The sequence below is a fragment of the Seriola lalandi genome, unplaced genomic scaffold, assembly GCF_002814215.2.
Source record: "Seriola lalandi dorsalis isolate HSWRI2012SDOR001 ecotype SW California unplaced genomic scaffold, Sedor1 jcf7180002054959, whole genome shotgun sequence".
In the NCBI taxonomy this organism is placed as follows: Eukaryota; Metazoa; Chordata; class Actinopteri; order Carangiformes; family Carangidae; genus Seriola; species Seriola lalandi.
In genome coordinates this window covers 140,246-154,790 of record NW_019525510.1, presented here as the reverse complement: position 1 = coordinate 154,790, position 14,545 = coordinate 140,246, and the positions used below count along the sequence as shown (strand labels likewise).

Genomic DNA, 14,545 nt, shown 5'->3' with positions numbered 1-14,545 from the left:
GTAACACCGCTGGAACAAACTCTTCCTGCATGAGTTTTTCTCAGAAACTATTGCAGCTCTGTCAACAACCCACTGAGAGAATGACAGAAGATGTTATAGAATTTGCAGTTTCCCAGCTTTCTCAGGGCGTACCTGTTAATAACCTGCTAATTCAATAAGGAGATGTTGAATTTTCCGATATTTGATCCAGGTGTAAATCAGAATATGCCCTCCCAGGTGTCCACTGCTACAGATTCACCCATACAAGACATCGACCATAAAACTACCATGAAATTTTGGAGTTTCATATCCTTTTATTCGTATATGTATAACAGATTCAGTGTCCTTTGTAGCTTTGTTTCCTTATAAATCAGATCACTTATAAAGTCTGTTATAAAATAGCTCACACTGTTGATATGTACTTGCAAGTCAAAGTTGGAAGATGTGTGTTGAGTCTCAATTGTGAATGGGTTTGCATGTTTTAGACGGAGCCTGAGTTGATAGAAGAGACAAATGTTGACCGTCTAATGGGGCCGCGGGGATACATGTATGGCCGGGGCTTGAAAGGCCACTCAGAGACATCCACTCTGAGCTCACAGCCGTCCATTGATGAAGTGCGACAGCAGATGCACCTGCTGCTGGAGGAAGCATTCAGCCTGGCTTCAGGGGGACAGTCCACGTCCGGAAGGCAGTCCCACCACCACCACCACCACCAACAGCAACAACAACAACAACAACAACAACCCCCTCCTGACCACTACAACCCTGCACCGCCTCCCCTCCCTTATGCAGATGTGGTGACCAGCGCTCCGGGCACGATGAGCTGCGGACGGGGGGGCCTGCAGTGGGTACCATCTTATGGTGCAGACGTGTATCAGTGCAGCCTGCCTAAACCAGTAAGTGGGCTAAGATTATTTCCTCTCTCTGAAGAGCTGTGATAGAGTCTCTGTAACCTTAAATGCCTTTCACTATCTGTTTAAGGCCTTTCGCTTCACCCAGCTCCCTGAGATGGCCATGGGTTCTCCTCCCCCTTTACCACCTCGCACTGGACCTCCTCCTGGGACCTCCTTAAGACGGTAAGGCTGAACAACACACACACACACACACACACACACACACACACGCAGATGCAGACAGAAACATATACGCTATGTCTGTAGCATCCCAAAACCCATCAGATATTCAACATTTATTCAGTGTTATTCAGTATTGTATAAATTTGAATATTGAACTAGTGCATTGAGAGATGGTAAGAATGTTAATAAGGTACACGCTTCTTCACATGGACTGCATCTGCCATCTAGTGACATTGGTGTAGTATTGCAGCATCTCTATGTTTATGCCTCTCCCATCTCTGTCCAACTTAGTTCCACTTCTGACCTGGGGCCTAAGGGAAGGAGCTCAGAGACATCTGTCACTGAAATGCAAAGTCAACATGACAACAACCCATATGGGCTAACCACTAGAGCAGCACTTCCATCTATCACTGCAGAGCAGCCTGTGTCAAACTACTCAGGTAAGCGTACGATAAGATGACTTTGTATTTTAAAAGTAACCCATAATGTGCTTTACTTCTGTGCCAACATTAATTTTTCAAGAATAGTAATATTCTGATAAAATAAAACTCCTGGAAGGAAAATCTTAAATTTAGTCATCCCCTGAAATGCATTCTTCAGTGACTGTTGAAAATATATCCATCACTCTCTCTTCTCTTCCCTACAGGAAACCCAATAACAGCTGTCTACGCCATCCCAGCCTCCAGGCCCGGCTACTCAGAATACTTTGTCTCCACACCACCCACCTCCTACCATAGTCCCTCTTGGATGTCCTATCCACCTGAGCCTGAGGATGTGCCGCCCCAGTGGGCAGACTCTGTAAGGAAGCCCATATTTCTTGCTTAGCAAGCACCTAGCCCTAAATGACTAAACAGCGGTAGAGTAGCGTGAACAGATGTCTTGATGAAACTGGGACAATCACAGTTTTCAAGCATTTGTCTCAGTGATATATACCCACAACCGCTCTTTGTCCTAACAATTAGACCTTTAAAATAAACTATTCTAAGTGACTATTGTGAAATTCCATCCAACAGTAAAGCTATATCCAGAGCATGAACAGGTTATAAAAGTGCTCTAAACAGAAAAGACGGTTCTTGATGCTGCCACCCGGACAATTTCATTTTATACTTTTAAGCTGAAAAAACTGAATACAGTCTAGTAAAACTGTAAACACTGTTGTAATTTTTGTGGACTGTTATTAAAATCCTCAACCCCACTCTCACCTGCTGGTTGTCAGGATGTTTTTCCGCATAAATTGTGGTCAACCCACGGAGCCAGAAAGTGAGCTACAGCACTGCAGCAGGAATGAACACTTGAACACAAAGTAGAAACATCATTAGGGAAATATACTCTTTAAGCATCCTTCTACCTTCTCCTCTGTTTTTCATGAAATTAACACAGGTCCCATTCGTCCTGTCAGATCTGTTATTACCCATGTGACCCTCCCTCCCCTCCCCCTGCACTGGACTCTCCTTGTTTGTATGAACTGTTCTCTTTTTTCCCTGTCTGTTTGCCTGTTTCAACCAGATGCTTTCACGCAGTGTCTTTTTGCAGAACCAGTGTCATTTAGAAACCATTTGCTGAACTGAATTTATGGCTGCCGTTGAGTGGACACAACAAAATACCGGGGTAGTTGAGCACATTTCCTAAATGAACTCCTATTTTCCTTTTTTCCCATCACACTGATAAAAATTTTGTATCGGCATTCAAAAGTAGTCCATTTTTGGAGTTCAAACACAGTTTGAACCAAAATCCATTTTAGTGTCATATATTTGTAGATCTCCACACTCATTACTTTCCCTGTTATTTTGGCTCATTTATAATGATTATTTCCTCAGATACAACTGTGTATATTTTCCCTTTTCACCCATTTAATTCTTTCTAGAATAGTGGTGAGAGAAAATGTTCACTCAGCAAAACTATCGCATATACTGTATCCTTCTAAAGATCTAATTGGCAGCCATTATTTTTGTGGGTAGTGATCATATGGAGTTGCTGTATGACTGATTTCATGTCTTTCCTGTTTTCCAGGTGCCCCTGCCTGGGTATGTAGAGGCTTTTCCTCATCCTCGCTACCCACAGGGGAGCCCCACCAGGCTGTCCCTGGAGTATAACCAGGCACTGGAGCAGCCTCCCGTTGCCCCTAGCACAGCCTCCCAGCAAAGCCTGCCCAAGGTGGTGAAGGACATGGACAGCATGCCCCTGAGCAGCCTATCCACCTCTGCACTCGTGCAGGCTATCCGGCAGGAGGTGGCCAAGCTGGCGAAGAAACAAAATGACATGTTTGAGTTTTGATTCTGTCCCCTTGTGTGCAGGAGAAGGTTAACTGTGCATTGGTCTCCAACAGAGGCACACTAAGGTGGTACTCCAGACTGATTTTTGATGTTTGTATTGTAAAATGAACTGATCGTCTTACCCACTGATTGATTTCTTTTCATGTACTGTTGGTGTTTTTCAGCTCCTGACTTAAAGGAATGGAAAATGCTTTATCTTTTTTTTTTTTTTATTTGTTTTATTTTTTTTTAGAAAAAAACAAACATCCTCTATTGATGATGTCCCAAGTAACTACATGCATCTCTTCTTTGTAGATATGTCAATAGGATACGCTAAATATGGAAAACGTAATTTTTTCCAGCATTAGACATTTTTTGTGAATCAGCATCAGTTGAGAAGAGAGAAAAAGTAGCATTATTGTCTGTACTGAGAGGACCAAATACTTCCTGTCAGATGTTAAGTATAAACCACAGTGTATATGAGCATGTACAGTATAAGGACATCATGTATCTTCTCTCCTTTTATAGACCATTGACTTCAAAAAGACTGGGTACATGAATATCAGTTCAAACCAAATCAGACTACCACACCACTTATTTAAAATTCTTTATTTTCATATCACATGTCAACACCATAAAAATAACAAACACTGACTGTCTTTGCTCATCTAGTAATGTTTTAATTGAATTTAATAAATTGATTTAAACTGTAATTCCCTTTAATCAACAAATGGACTCAGTCCAGGATATATGTATCCGCCTTTTTAGTTTAAACCAATTGATCATGAAATCTTAAGATGCATCTATGATGATGAAGTGACATATAGATGAAAATGTTTGCCTTTATGTATCTGAAATAGATGGAAGCTTTAATCCTTGCAAATCCTTGTTTGGATGTGCGCAAGGAACATTGATTTGGTTGACACTGATAGAGATTTTCTTTTGAAAGTAATGGATGGTTATTATAGCATACCGTTAATGTAGTTAAATACTTAAAAACATGAACTATATCTATATGTTTTTATCTTTTCTTGATTAAAATGACAAAATCTCTTTGGCCTCCAAAAACTCAAATGGAAAAGCTTTTAAGTGAATCAATTTGCAGCTGGATGGACATCACAAAAGGGCAGTTCCCAGTGGTTTGAAGATGCACACATTTTAATACACATTCAACCCCGACATCTAAGTCACAAAATAATTCTCTTTGCTGCCGGTAATAGTGCCATAGTTTCTTATAACGGTGGGTCCATTGTTTGTTTACGGCGCCTTAAGGCTGTTAATGTTCTTATTGAGTGCACTTCACAAATCAGACCCCAAGTCCATGTGGGTATTTGAGCTAATGAGAAGTCCTGCATCAGTACTGCTGAGCTGTAAGTGCTGATCTCTCTGTATAAAATTGTGGATGCCTGCCTGAACATTGTTTCAGATTGAGTGTATAGTACTTGTCCTTTTCTAAGGTGCTATATGCTGAGTTAGACATTTACTAATTGATACAATAGAAAATTCATAATTACAAATAGGCTTAAAAAAGTCTTCTTAACATTATTAATAGATTTTAATTATACCAGAATCTCACCTCTATATTTTAAATTTTACTGCCCTGAATGAAGTTATTTGTCAGGCAATTATTGAATATCATAACAGAGCTTAATAGAAATAGCTTCCACACACCAGGTCAGGTAAGAAATAACCTATGAAAAAAATCAAAAATATCAACATAAATAGAACTTAAATTAGATAGAATGAAAGACAGTCTGTCTTTCTTTCTTCAAACATGAATAAAAGCAAATGATTAAGGATGCGGACCCAGGAATCAGAAGTGATGTAAAGTGCTGGGCAGTATATATTTCTTTTACAAAATTGTGCTTACAGTTCATGTTAAACAACAGACTGAGTGGTTAAAGCTGCTGGAGTAAAGGAGACTAGCTTTTCAAAGCTATTCCAGTAGCAGGAAAGAGAGAGGGAGGGTGGTTGAACGCTTAAATTAATATTTTAAAGGTGAGCTTATTGCTCTTGAATAACTCTGCTTGACATCTTAATCAACTTTTAAAACTATTTCATTTCTTTTATCTTAAAAATCAAACAGATTAAGGCCAATAGCAGGACAGTGCACAACAGAGAACTATGAACTATCCACTCAAACTCCTAAAAAAAACGTCATTAGATCATTTCACAAATGAAAGGAATTCATCTTTTTTGGAACAAAGACTCATTTTCACTGTGGCATAAAAGCCTTCAATAGGTTATGATGAGCTCTTCATGCAGAGCTGCTGGTTTGGGGATGGGAATTGGGAACTGACTGCAGATGAGTGCATGTAGGTCTATAGCAGGGGTGCTACAATATGTTTGCATAAACAAGCAAGTGAGATGCTATACATTGCCTAATTTTTCTATATTATTGCAAATCACATGGAGCTCTTTGCTGATTATTATAATCAATTCTGTCATAGGAAAACTCTCAAGTGTGGCATAAGAAAGACAACTAGGAGTGAAAATGCCTTTAAATCATTATTTCCTTCTGTAAAACAGTATTGCTATTACAGTTGTACTGGATGAAATTAGTCATATTGCATAATGACTTTTGAACAAACCCGCCCTCTCTTAAAAAAAAATTTTCTTTTATACTCATGCCTGTTGGTGTGTAAGTAGGTACAAGGAAATACTGTATGTCTTGAACTCAACAAGAATTATGTTGTTGCTTGTTTTCCCAAGATTCATTTTACTCATTATTCAGAGGAGCACTTAATGTCTTAAGAACTGTACTAAATACAGTGAAACCATTTTTGTGTATACCAGAAGTGAACACCTTTCCACATTCTCATGCTGGATAACTGAGAAACCTTAGTGATATTAAATAAAAGGGTTTAAGGTGGTTTATTGGTTTATAAAAATGAATGAGTATTTATTCTAGAAAATGAAGTATGAAGTGAGCTAAACCTATTAAACATCCGTGTCTTTTTGTCTTCCTGACTGGTTTCCTCATTTCATCTGTTTGATCTTGTTATATTTGATGTTCCTCAGAGATCTGACAGAGCAACCTTGAGACAGATGGAGAAATGAAAGAAACATTAGCCAACATGATTAAAATTTAATAAAAGATTTTAGTAGAGGAGCATAGTAAATCTGTGTCTTCAATACCTCGTTTCATTTCTGCATCTCAATATCAAAAGAGTTGACGAAATTGTTGGACTGATGCTCTACGTCTGTGGTCTTTTCTGGTACTGGCATTATAGTTGTAGGTGTGATTACCTACTTACACCACAGGGACGTTATAGAGGCTTTGTGTCACAACAAGAAAAGAGTAGTCCCTTGCCTCAGGAGTCAGAGTAATGGTTGAAGGCTTGGTTGGTAGTTGTGTACTATCAGTGACCTGTTGTCAGCCATTTTGCTGGAGCTTTATGTTTGCTAAACTGAGAGAGAGAATGCACATATTTCCAGGCCTTTTGGTGTACTGTAATGATAAGTGGGGAATAATTTAATGATTTATTAATAATATAAATATAAATAGAACATAGCTATGAAAGAAAATCCTTTGTTTATTCCTTAAGAGCATTGACTGTCGCGATTTAATGTCCAGCCAACAGGAGCAGTGGCCTACTGGGCACAATATTCTGATCCGAGTCAAAGTTTTCTGACATTAGGGTAACACTCTCCATGAGTGCAAGAAGCTATTTTAAACCCACATCACATGGATTTTTTTACTCTCTTGATAAATTTGCAAAGAAGATTGCCTTTCCTCTGGTGATGCTTTCCATAGAATTTTTTATGAATGCTCAGTGACTTCAATCGGTGCTGTCCACTATCAACTGACATTAGTGGATGGCGGGATCGTTGAAGGTGTAATTTGTGTCAGACCATAACCACTCTTTCGCTAAAACTATCTTAACATTAGTTGTTTTTGTATGTCATTGCTTTGGTTATTTAAGGTATTGACGTAGTGTTTGCGATTAAACTCATGGAAATCTTATTTAACTAAAGAAAAATGTATTTAAAATGTAGTATGTAGTAAGTATTTGTCCTCTGACCAGCATGTGCATGTTAGTACATGTTGCCTACAGGTGTATGTTAATGCATGTGAGCCCGCCCCCCCTTTATATGGTGGCCCTACCCAAACACACAGGGACCGCCCTCACCTGAGAAAGCCCCATGCAGTAGGCTGCACAGTGTTACGGAGTAAGCGACCATCCAGAATTTCCTCCTCTGAAGAAACCATGCTTTCTCTAAAATGGCCTCCAATTAAAGAGCGAGATAAGACCAGACAGAGCACAAGTGGACTGGTCATCGAGACTAATAAGTCTTCACAGTCATTTAAGTGATTAGTCCAAGGCTGAACCCATGTCCCAGTCCGACCATGGAGCCAATACTGGCTTTACTCAGGTGAAGAGCCCTACAAGATACTGAATGGGACTAACTTGACTTGGAACTTCTCCTCAACGTGTAAGTAACTTCATGGCTGGCTGATATTACGTGTCTGTTTTCATAGGCGACCGGCAACAGAAAGCGAAAAATAATCTTAGCTAACTTGCTCTCACCAGTATTATGAATGTGTTCGGCAGATGTTGCTATTGCTAGCTGGTTAACTGCATATCACGGCGATGGTAGTGTGAGCTAATGCTTGTGACCTGATTTCTTTTTGTTGGTTCTGGTGTACATAGGGAAACATTAATCAGCTGTGCTGCCAGTGTGTTCAGTTGGAGATTTCACTGGGCCTCATAACACCTTGAGCGTGAAAGGGTGGGGGTGGGTGGGCAGTGACGATCAATAACGATGTTTACAGAACCTTAAATTAAGTACAATAATGAGAGCACAAAACCTGTGCTTGCGTCCTTATCTGGTCCCAGGGGAACTTGACTGACTAATGTCAGACATATAGGTGGTCATGGGTGTTTGCCGATGGTCCTTCTCTGACTGATCCTATTTTGAACCTTGCAGACAGTCCTGGTGCCCAGTGCTGAGTGCCAGTGCATAAACTGTATGGAGCTAGCTAACTTTAACTGGGTCATTGCAGTTCAGGTGAGTTCTGTTGCTGATGTGTGTGTCTTCAGTTGTTGTTATTCTTGCTTAAATGTGGCATTGTTGTTAAATTCAGTTTTGTATTCAGATGCTCATGGAAAGTGAGATCATCCGCGTTCAAATACAAACTGCTCCAGTTTGCCTGCAGCATGTGTCAATTCAAGCAAGAAAAAGCAATGTGTTTTCTCCTTAGGGACATCTGATTTGACAAGGGATTTAGCTGCATAGCACAAAAGCATATACCAAACATAATCTTAGTATGAATTTAGTGTTTTTTTGTGTAGAACAAGTCAGACCCCCAAATAAAAGTGTCACCTGTGGCACAAGCACAGAAGGTATCATTAGGAATTCATGTAGCAATCTCAACACCCATTAAAACAGCTGGACAAGACATGCAGAATGATGACTCCAGATACCATCCTCATGTGACTGATAGTTCCTTACCTACTGGCAGGTATCAGTGTAAATTAGCCCTGTTCTATCATTTTGACTTGAGAAGATAATACTGTTTACTTTGTACCCCAACATACTGTTCATTTGACTGCTGAGCCACAGTGAACTGTAGCACAGGGGCACTAAAAATCATGCAGAGGCAATAGCTAATCAGGTGAGAGGAACAAACTAATAAGTGTGCTCCTGGCCAGCAGCTGTAGAGACTGCAGGCTGCCCCCACACAGACTTTGGTGCTTTATGTGAGCTCTCCATGTTGCTGATACAGTTTTGTACACTTGAGAAATGGATGACTGTTAGCTGGTGCAAAGGTATGTAATGTATTCATTGAGCACTGCTAATTATCAATGTTACCTCACAGCAAATTTGTATCAGTACAATGTTTATATACAGGCAGAGCAATTGCAGACTGCAATTTATTTAGTATTATTTTAGTATTAGGAATTTAAGTTATTATTATTAATTTTGTTTTTTAGTTATTTATCTTACTGTTTTCTTATGTTTTTTTGTAGAATTGGTTTTATATAGTTTAGGGTTGTAATCCTGTCTCTGTTTCTAATGCTGTGGCTGATGGTGGCCTCCTCACAGGTAGAATACCTTCATCAGTGGGTGGTTGGCTTTCCAGCCATGGTATGACTGTCCCTCTCTCCTTTCTTCCCTTTTTCAGAATTTTAGGAACTATTTTACTAAATAGCCAGTTATGGCAGTTATGTTGTGCCCTCTTCATTGAATGTGTCTCAATTCATTCGTGTTACAGACCCATATGATGGCAAGCCAGTTGTCATTTTGCATTTGGTCTGCTAGGAAAAACCTGCTGCTAACTTGAGCATGCTGCTGCCGTGGTCTTCACTGGGTCATCTTTTGTAAGTCCTCAGAGGTAGGTGAAACATTTTACCAGTTTTGGTGTAAAATCACCTGAAAGCAATGGTTTTAAATGGTTTTAATAGTTTAAAATAGTAAATAAGAAAATGTATGTACTGCATATTTTTCTAAAGTGGTTGCATTAAATTAATTTCACACAGTCATTTTCACACTTAGCTAAATTTCAGAAACATTTGAAAATGTCACCTCCAAATTATATTATTATTATTATATTATTGTAATTACCAGATGTTTCAAAATGTTTGCTTGACATTTTAATAGATCCCTATTCTGAATACCAGCATACACAAAATAAAAATAATAAAACAATTAAAAAATGTAGATAAAATGGTATAGTAAAAGCGCAGTCATTCACACTTATTTTTCTAAACTTTAACAAAACTAACCAGCAGCCTAGTGTGTGTGTGTGTGTGTGTGTGTGTGTGTGTGTGTGTGTGTGTGTGTGTCTGTGTCTGTGTCTGTGTCTGTAGTTCATCGTTTTCCCACCAGGGTTCAGTCTTAAGCTTTACAAACAAATGCTCTCTCTCAGGAAGAGAGGCATGTCCTTTTTGAAATTGCACATTTGCCAAGTCAAAACATGGCTCATTTGATTTTCTTCTGGAGAGTGAGCCTGCTACTAGGAGATACATTGCTGCATGAAATATAACATGAGGACAATAAAATACCAGGAACACTTGCGAATATGGATGATGTAGTTTATTACAGTAGCCATGAAATAAATCCCACCTTTTTGAAACTTGTAATGTTCAGGTTTTGACACTCTGTTGGAGCGCTGTTGACTCAGCTATTGCAAGTTTATTTGTTTTTAAGGGCGTTCCAGGAATAGTACACAAAAATATTGCCACCTCCTGTTCATCTGCGGTAGACAATAAAGATCACCTGGTCAGGAGTTAAGCCTGTTCAATCATGGGGCTAATGTATAGACAATGATATAGTCTATTAACAGGGGTTAATGTTTTTTTTCTTTTTGTCTTACTGCCTTACTGTTTACAATCAATCTTCCACTCAAAGAGATCAGTTAATTATTATTGAAAGTAATTCATGACATTATTAATAGGCTACTACATGTCAAATTGGAAGGGGCAATGGAAGTAATAATGAGCAATAATAACAGTACTGCTGTAACACTGACACAACATCAAGCGACTCAAACCTGTTATTGCATCTGTCATGAGCTCTAAATGCACAAAATGTACCATGAGTTTAGCATTGTCTGTGGCACACACAGTATCCATTTGTCCAAATGTATAGTATATTATAAGCTTTATGTAAACTTAATGTATTAATCTTCACATAAGAATAAGGAGAGGTTTTATTGAAAATGCCAAAACTGTATACATCTTATATTTTTGTCTGTCAACAGAAATTATGCATGATGATCTCTATTATCTCTAATAAAGGATGGGCTACTTAAAGTAATTATAACATCGCTTTCTGAGCCGACATCAATACACTTATTAAATTTTTACCACAATGGTCAGTGCAAAGCCAGGTCAAAGGAGGAAAGAGAGTTGAAAGTAACTGATTGAACAAATCATCTGTGAAACTAAAAGTTTCGTTTTCATCCTCTGATACTCAGGAGTATGCTTGCACTTTCGCATCACTCTCAGACTGGATTCAGACCGAGGCGCTGCAGGGAAGCCTGGGAAATCAGACAGGATTTGCCAAATGAAGCATAACCGCAGATTCTCTGGTATTAGTATGAGTCAGAAGGTCTTGATGAGACAAATGAGACAAATGATAAATCGCATCACCGTTAAATGATCTAATGACAGTGCATATCCCAGAAGATAACATTTTCTTGTTCCATCCATATCATTTGATATAGATGGAAATGACATTGTTTTCCACTGAGTGAACTCCTTCCCAGTGGTGTAATTTTAATATGTGAACTCAGTGGGTGGTGGATTGAAAGTCAGACTCAAAACCAGACTGACTGAGTCTCATTGACTGAGGCGCCTCTGAACAACACAGTGGAATAGAACATTTAAATGATCCTATTGCCTGTCGTGCCTCTGCAACACATGCTCTAGTTCAAATGAATCATGCGCATACACTAGAGCTTTGCAACTTTTTGTGTGTCAGCGCAGTTGTGCTCTAAATATTCAAACCTTTAGGGTTTTCATAACCGCAGTCCTGTGTGGTTTAGCCTGCTATTTCAAGTAATTCTATTGATTATTTCTCAACCTACTCTGGTTGGTGTATTGCAGAAAATTCCAGTCCACAAAAGTTGTCCACCTCCTCAAAAAATGATCAGACCACTGCTATGACCTGGTTACTCTAAGTGCAAAACTTTGTGCAGAAACCTAGTGCTAGCATTACAGCACAACAGTAAGATAACTGCATGCCCCTCTCAGTCTTCCTCTTGCTTTGCTTTTCTCTCTCTTCACATATTAGTTGTACTGGCTGTTTGAAGACACTAGAGGCTGTTCAAGATACTTAACCAAGCAGATGTAGCAAAACCTCAGTAACACCTTTCTGCTGAAGAAAGACAGTCAGTTGGAGACTTTCTCCTCAGCAAATGCTAACAAACATATACTGATAAAATGTATCTTACTCGGTATTATTCTAGGTATTTATGCTCTGATTAAGCCAAAAAAAAAGAATATATTGCCTAAATTTCCTGCATACAGAAGACCTACTGAACTCAAGACAGTATTTTTTGATTGGTTCATAAATTGGTCGTTCATCTGGCCACAACAGCTTTTTTTCCATTATGAAATAATTTTTTCCTTTCACATTTTTTAACCCACCTGTTTGTTTTGTTTGATTACATCACTACGTGTCCGTCTGTTTTACTGGTTTCGGACAAGCGTCGGGACAGTAGACTATTATATTCAATATTGTTGGTCTAGGTTGCTCAGTATAGTTTTCACTTTTTTTAACTTCTGCTAATGCTAATTCTTTTAACACCACATCTGAAGTTCCATTTAACAATGTATATCCCGTGGTAATTCTCCTCAGTGGATGGACCTAAAAGCCAAAACTATCTGCATTACTTGATACCACTAGCTGTAAAAAAAAAAAAGATACTTAAAGCCTGATTAATTTCTGACCCTGATTCTATTGCATTCAGATGTGCCACCTATCAACAATACCTCATTGCGCTCCATGAAAATACTGGAACATTGTTTAAGAGAGTAAGTTTAGCAGTACATAAATAGTTTCTGCTATGCAGTTTTTAGTGTTTAAGGGAAACGGGTATGGTTACTGTGTGACTTAGACATCTTAAATCGTACAAATGTACTTTCTCCCTTGTGCAAGTACATTTGTATTTCCTGGCCACTCCATTGTGTGTGTGTCCTCCAGTACATATCACAATAAGTCAGTCCAAATTAGTCCTGACAATAGAGAGTGTCAGTTATACACTTTCATGTGTATGAATTGTTTTTAACTAACAGCAGGTGTGCTGGAAAAGTGGCTGTGACAACTATGATACAGTATGTGTCCAGTCAAAGAGAAAAGACTGACAGGAAGTCAGATTTTGAGCTCACTGTACCTTAAGCACAGTGGGAGGGAGCTGATTAGCTATTAAGTACATAAAGGTGTTTACACATACATACTAATGCACTTAAAGGCACTGTTACGCTTAACCTTGGCAGACAAAAAAAACGAACTAACCCAGTACTGCTTCAGTCTGCTCTTGTTCTTTTAAAGAGCTGATAAGGCAAAGCCACTGAACTTATAATTCTTCCTTAATGCAAAATCTATAAAATCAGTTGAGCTTGATTGTCCCTTTTTGACTGTGGGATGAGGACGTGAAGTGTCTGGTTTGGCTCAGCAGACAGCTGTAGTGTACAGGCTTGGATGTATTATAAAGCTCCCGCTGGTGAAGCTGTAATGTAATGATCCTCTAACTCAGAACCCAGTGGTCTGTACTATTCTCCATCATGTAACTTCTCTTTTTTTGACTTCTCTCTCCTTTGAGGTTTGAACTGTTTGGCCTGACTGCAACCAATAACAAATAAGAAAATATACATCTTTTGAAAATTAATGGCCATAATTAGTGTCCCTATTTATAGTTAAGATTAGGCACAGATCTATAGATCATAGACCAGTGAGGTTAAATTTTGGATTTAAATGTAGAACTTGGTTGGAGGCTATTTTGTGGTGAATAGTAGGCTGGGTTCCTCCCTTGTAACTTGGCCATTAAATTACAACTCTGTCTTGGTTCTAATTGAAAGCATCTGGAAGGCTTTGGCTGGATGGGATATGCACAGCTTTGGCTGGAGCAGAAGCAGAAAAGCTTAGCTCTCTTATTTGGATTAATATCCCCAACACCTGTCTTTGGGGAAATTAATGGGTGTTACTGTAAGCAGCTTTCTTTCTTCCTCAAACCTTTTCTGCTGATTTCTTACTTTCCTGACCCCATCTGCCAGCTCTGTCTCCCTCTCTCTGGTGTCCTTCCCATACATTCCCTCTGTAGATTAATTGCTCAGTGATACTGTATGTTAAAGACTGCCGTAAGTTTCCCTACCCAGCTGTTTGCTCAGCAGGATTTGGCTGTGCGGTCCTCACACGCCACTTCTTATGTACTCCCTCCTTCCTTATCCAGTTCTCCTTCAAGGGCCCCTCCTCTTGTCCTTTACCCTCATCTGCAGCTTTCTGTGCAGTTCCCCGGCTGGCACTAACATGGTGCCAATTTTAGTTTTATCAATCCTATTTCTGTTGCAGCCTGAACAATACTGTAATACAATACAATACTAGAGTAAATACACTGTTTTTACATGTTGAGGAAGCACTAACTTTCTCACATTATAACAAATAAAATGGACAAATGGCAAGATTCTCTGCTGTATTAGCTCCATTTTATTGTAAAGGTGCTTTCACAACTAACTTGTTTGGTTCAGTTCAAATGAACTCTGGTGCTTTTACTGGTTTGGTTCAGTGCGT

At 39.1% G+C, this 14,545-nt stretch overlaps 1 protein-coding gene across 1 annotated transcript; it reads left to right on the top strand.

The window, feature by feature from the left end:
• The first annotated feature begins 319 nt into the window (after positions 1-319).
• On the top strand, positions 320-6,273 carry LOC147817432 (UPF0606 protein KIAA1549L-like). Its single transcript, XM_087170778.1, has 5 exons — positions 320-875; positions 961-1,055; positions 1,347-1,495; positions 1,702-1,853; positions 3,066-6,273. Exons 1-5 carry the CDS (start codon positions 507-509, stop codon positions 3,327-3,329), a joined length of 1,029 nt encoding a protein of 342 aa, XP_087026904.1. The 5' UTR covers positions 320-506; the 3' UTR covers positions 3,330-6,273.
• The last annotated feature ends 8,272 nt before the right edge of the window (positions 6,274-14,545 follow it).